The 5519-nt window shown below is 38.2% G+C and overlaps 1 protein-coding gene across 2 annotated transcripts; it reads left to right on the forward strand.

Moving 5' to 3' along the window:
- The first annotated feature begins 1826 nt into the window (after positions 1-1826).
- LOC149398380 (G-type lectin S-receptor-like serine/threonine-protein kinase At4g27290) lies at positions 1827-5519 on the forward strand. 2 transcript variants are annotated; one of them, XM_089614893.1, is made up of 7 exons: positions 1827-3349; positions 3437-3544; positions 3880-4010; positions 4113-4323; positions 4406-4643; positions 4745-4895; positions 5023-5519. In XM_089614893.1, the coding sequence occupies exons 1-7, from the start codon at positions 2065-2067 to the stop codon at positions 5329-5331; spliced, it is 2433 nt and encodes an 810-aa protein (XP_089471019.1). In that variant the 5' UTR covers positions 1827-2064; the 3' UTR covers positions 5332-5519. The 2 variants fall into 2 exon arrangements, with proteins under 2 accessions (XP_089471019.1, XP_089471018.1); XM_089614892.1 differs by having other exon boundaries at positions 1828-3349; positions 3434-3544.

The following is a 5519-nucleotide window of genomic DNA, read 5'->3' on the forward strand; positions in this document are numbered from 1 at the left end:
GCGAGGAAATATATCACAATGAAGTCACCAGCGAAGCAATCTGACAAAACTGGAAACTTGCCTGAAATAAAGTCTGTTCACAGGAGGAAAGATGTCTCACCAGAAGTAGAAGCATAACGACAGACATTTTTCCACACATCTTGCACTAAAAAATAAAGCCAAAAAAATAGTAACAACAGTATGATATGGTATGGTATGATAAATTATGAATGATATATTATGATATGCTGAGTTTATGATATGGTATGGTCTGTTATGTGATTATATCTTATAATTAGAATACTTATATCATGTTCTTATTTCTAGTCATGTTATCATGTATATTTTATGTCATACGTCATTCATGCATGTCACGAAAATAAAAAAAGAGAAAAGATAAAGATAAGAAAGAGAGTCGTACCGCCTCGAGTTACGGAGGTCTTAAGGAGAATTTTTCGAGCCGACTTACGGGCCCAAATGGGGAAATTTCTCGTGCCGAGGCCCTAATATGTTTATTAGATAGAGCGAAGTGTGGGATCTTGCAACCCCATATTTTCGTCTCTTAAGTGTGCACTGAAATATGTACGACTACCCTAGGGGTACCCGAACTAAAAATTGATAGAATCAAGAAAAGAAAGATCGAGTCATCAATTAGCTTTAAAATACTAATAACCGGTTCATGCATTGCATTACTCTTTTTATTTTGTGAGCTTTATAGTATTCTCGCTGAGTGTAAGCTCATATCTTCGAGAAAAAAAAAATATACGTCTGTGTTGTAGGTTAACAACCTATAAGCAAGTGAGGAGGGTGGATCAGCGGCGACGATGGTGAAATGGTTGGGTTATGGTTGCCATTTTCGAAAATAAAAGACTTCCGCTTTGCTTTCAGTTTTTCAATAATCCAAACCCAAGGTTTTATTTTCATGGTTTAAGTTATTTGTTTTAATTCCGTTAAAGGTTACGAATTTATTTATGGTATTTATTTACAATGATATTTTTGGGTTTTAATTTTCGATTATGCAACTTCGACTTTTTGAGTGTTTTCGTTCGTCAAGTTTAAATGAAAATTTATTTTAGGTTATGAGTTTTCAAACTATATATTTTAAGTTATGTTTAAAAAAAAAAAAATTTACCTCAAATTTTCTTAAATTTTAAAAAGTAAGATAAGTAAGACGGTCCGAAAAGTCGGGTTGTCACAAAAAGTGTCAAAAAATATAGTTGTTATTATTTTGGTTCAAATTATCAAAATTGCTACTAGTTATAACAATTTCCCAATTAGAAGCCGGAATGTTTGTAGTCAAAATTGTTTTCAATGGGCTTGGGCCTTGCTGATGACTTTGGCCTTGGCGTCGCTGTATCTTCAACCGACACTTGTTCTACTGTGCCCAATTAAAAAAAAGGTTAGAATGAAAATTTGATTAGCATTTTAAATTAAATTTGTCAATTTGTTGTGCATATTTAATGGCCCATAGTATTCTATAGTTGGTCCGTCCTATCATTGAACCAAAGTGACCCATATATTCATTTGAGCATCCACTTGGTCTTAAAGGAAGATATACGTCTATTCCACTATTATAATGCCCCTAACGTACAAGTATTATTTGTCTAATATGTATGGGACAAGAGAGTAACTCATTGTGGCAATTGGAAGGTAATAATAGTGACGTATTTGTTTTCCATCCCTTCAATGAATTGTTACATAAAAGAGAGATTTTCTAAAAATGAACTTTATACATATGAAAAAATAACTTTCCTTAAAATAGTGTTTTTTTTTTTTTCATATTTCTATAGCTAAACAAGGTGTCAATTTATCTCTCTGTATCTGACGTAATTTGAACAAAAAGTAGCTAATATTTCAAAAAGTACGTATACTTTGTGAGAATCTCGCTATATTAAGTTATGTTTTAAATATTTTTAGATGTAAATAGTTTTTAAAATAATGTAGTAAGATTACTAAGTTGCAACGTGTATGCGTACAATCACCCAATTCTAGCTAGTTGAGTTTACACTAACAACAAGATAAAAGGGACGTATATAAAAAAGATATAAAAAAGAAGGAAAAATAAAAGATAATACCCCCAAAACAATGAGACTAAGCTTCGCCTTTACGTTCATATTATACGTTATACTATTTTCATGCAGCTCGTCTTCTTTATCAGTTCACAGGATTTCCCAATTCGAATCCATCGCCGATGGGAAAACCCTGGTCTCTAGTGGAGGAAGCTTTGAGTTTGGCTTCTTCAGCCCCGGGAACTCGAAGAGCCGTTACGCCGGAATTTGGTACTCAAAAATGCCGGATCCGATCATCGTCATTTGGGTAGCTAACCGGTGCAAACCGATCAACGACTCGTCCTCCGGCTCGTTCACAATCGACAGCTCAGGAAACGCCGTTCTCTTGTACGGTAACAAGACTGTCTTGTGGTCGACAGGACTTCGGAGGCAAGCCGAGAAGCCGATCCTTCGGCTTCTGGATTCAGGGAATCTCGTCTTGAGTGACGAACAAGACGAGACGGTTTTGTGGGAGAGCTTCGACCACCCTTCGGACACTGTGCTTCCGGGGATGAAGCTCGGGTGGGATTTCAGGTCCGGGATCGAGCGCCGAGTCACGTCTTGGAAGAGCCGGGACGACCCGTGCGACGGGGATTCGAGCTACGGGTTCGAGACGAACTCGAACGGGAGCCCCGAGATTTACATCCGAAGGGGAGGCTCGAAGGTGTACCGCTCAGGTCCGTGGAATGGGGTCCGCTTCAACGGGCTCCCCGATATGACGACGAGCAACGCTTTTTACGACTATCGATACGTGTTCGACGAACGCGAGCTCTACTTCACGTACAGCATCAAGTTCGTGGGAGAGTTCTTCGCGAGAGTGGTCGTGAACGAAACCACGGGAATGCGTGAGCGCTACGTCTGGGTCGCCCAGAAGCAGGCTTGGGTGCGCTTCGATTGGGCCCCCAAAACGGACTGCGATAGGTACGGATTTTGCGGGCCCAACGGAGTCTGTGCCATGGTGGGACAAAACCCCGCTTGTAATTGTATCACAAGAGGGTTCAAGTTGAAAGATTCGACGAATCGAACGAGGGGCTGCGTGAGAAAGTCTCTGCCGAGCTGCGTGGGATCGAAAGGGGACGGGTTTGTCAAGATCGTTGGGTTGAAAATTCCGGACACAGCTCACTCTCGGGTGAACCGAAGCATGAATCTGAAGGAATGCAAGGATAAATGCTTGAACAACTGTTCTTGCACGGCTTATGCGAATTCAGACATTCGAGGCCAGGGAAGCGGTTGTTTCATGTGGTTCGGAGATCTAGTCGATACCGTCCAGTTTCGTGAAAATGGGCAAGATTTATATGTCCGGGTTTCAGCTTCGGAGCTAGGTAATTAATTTTTATACAGTGAAGTGTATTAATTTGTTAATATATGTCTATGTTTCTCTATTTTTACTCCATTTGTCTTACTAGAAGGGAAGGTCAATACGAAGCACAAAGCTGTAATAATTGCAGCACTTGTCGTAGCAACTTCGGCGATGCTCTTATTTGGCCTTTGGATTTTAAGGACAAAATGCTTAAAAGGTAAATGCAGAGAAGTTTAGAAAAATCTAGTAAAATAGCTATGTTGGACAAATGTTTAGCAAAGTAGTAAAATTTAAGTGTCGTCATTGCAAATGAAAATTTTAATGCGAGCTGACATTTAAATTTAGTTACAAAAACGTTGAAATTTTTTCATTGAAATTATGATCAATTTTTCTCATAAGGGTACAAATGACATAAATAAAAAAGTGCAGGGAAGTGAATGCTGAAACAATTTTGAAGATTCACTTCTACAAATTCAGATGTCATCATTAGCTTATTAAAACATAATAATTATTTGTGGGTATGCAAATTTGATTGAGTTTCATGTTCCACAGAAATTAGACAAGAAAAAGATCAAGAAGGCCTAGAGCTTCCACTTTTTGACTTGGCTACAATATGTTCTGCCACCGAAAACTTTTCAAATGAGAACAAGCTCGGAGAAGGGGGTTTCGGACCTGTTTACAAGGTTAGAAAAGCAGCATACAATAAGTATTTGATTGTGGATGCCAAATATAATATTTCAATAACATGAAGGGAAAAAAAAAAACATTATTGGTTATATACTCAGGGAACGCTGAAAGATGGCCCTGAAATAGCGGTAAAGAGGCTTTCAAAATGTTCCGGCCAAGGATTAAATGAGTTCAAGAATGAGGTCATTCTCATCGCAAAACTTCAGCACCGGAATCTTGTGAGGCTTCTTGGTTGTTGCATCGACGGAGAAGAAAAGATGCTGATCTACGAATATATGCCCAACAAAAGCTTGGACTTCTTCATCTTTGGTATGTAAAAAAAATTAACATTTTTAGTTTTAACTAGATTCAGTATGGATTGCCATATTTTTCATTGAATAACCTTTTTCAGACGAGACAAAGAAGAAGCTTTTAGAGTGGAATAAGCGATTTGAAATTATATGCGGAATCGCTCGAGGCATTCTCTATCTTCACCAAGACTCGAGATTAAGGATAATTCATCGAGACCTCAAAGCAAGTAATGTATTGCTTGATAGCGAAATGACACCTAAAATTTCCGACTTTGGAATGGCAAAAAGCTTTGGAGGAAATCAAACCGAGGGAAACACAAACCGAGTGGTCGGGACATAGTAAGTTTCAAAACCTCCGACGATTAATTATGGTATCAATTTTTTTTTATTTTTTTTATGTAGATTAATGACATTTGTTTGTCAAATATTGGAATTTCTAGTGGTTACATGGCACCCGAATATGCAGGCGATGGGCTTTTCTCCGTAAAATCGGACGTGTTTAGCTTTGGCATATTAGTACTCGAGATGATAAGTGGAAGGAAAAACCGAGGATTCTTTAATCCCGACCGCAGCCTTAATCTCACGGGACATGTAAGGAGGCCAGTCTTAAAATTTTAAATTCCAATGTATTTATGAACCTTGACCAAAAAATTGGGAAATTAAAACCCACGAGTAATGTTATCTAATTTAATTTTTTTTTTATCAATTGTTAATTCAGGCATGGAGGTTATGGAAAGACGAAAACCCCGTAGCAATCGTTGACGAATATTTGGTAGACTCGAGTTCAATGTCGCAAATATTGAGATGTGTCCACATTAGTCTCTTGTGTGTTCAACAATGCCCCGACGATCGGCCAAACATGCCGTCCGTGGTTATGATGTTGGGAAGCCAAAGTCCATTGGATCAGCCTAAAGAACCTGGTTTCTTCGTTGTTAGAGCGTGCAATGATCATATCGACGCTTCTTCTTCAAGCAACCAAGCACTATCAACTAATGAGGTTACCGTTTCTGTATTGGAGCCTCGATGAACTCTTATTTAATCTCGATGCATCCACGCATAGGACTAAAAATTTGTCGAAAGGTGTTATATAAAACAAAATTAGCGTGTCATTATTGAATCCTTGATAAAGGTACAACTTGGTAACATTTGTTACCAAGTTGCGACGAATGTTATTAATCTGGCTATTACTTGTTAAATATCAATGTTGATTTATAA

This window comes from Urtica dioica, chromosome 5, assembly GCF_054948205.1.
Source record: "Urtica dioica subsp. dioica isolate 48M chromosome 5, U.dioica_male_clone48M_v1_H2, whole genome shotgun sequence".
Lineage (NCBI taxonomy): Eukaryota > Viridiplantae > Streptophyta > Magnoliopsida > Rosales > Urticaceae > Urtica > Urtica dioica.

Excerpts from the sequence above, each read along its gene's own strand:
- LOC149398380 (XM_089614892.1), top strand. The coding sequence starts at position 2,065 with ATGAGACTAAGCTTCGCCTTTACGTTCATATTATACGTTATACTATTT. Across the intron at positions 3,545-3,879 it reads AAGGACAAAATGCTTAAAAG|AAATTAGACAAGAAAAAGAT; the intron begins GTAAATGCAGAG and ends CATGTTCCACAG. Across the intron at positions 4,896-5,022 it reads GCCTTAATCTCACGGGACAT|GCATGGAGGTTATGGAAAGA; the intron begins GTAAGGAGGCCA and ends TTGTTAATTCAG.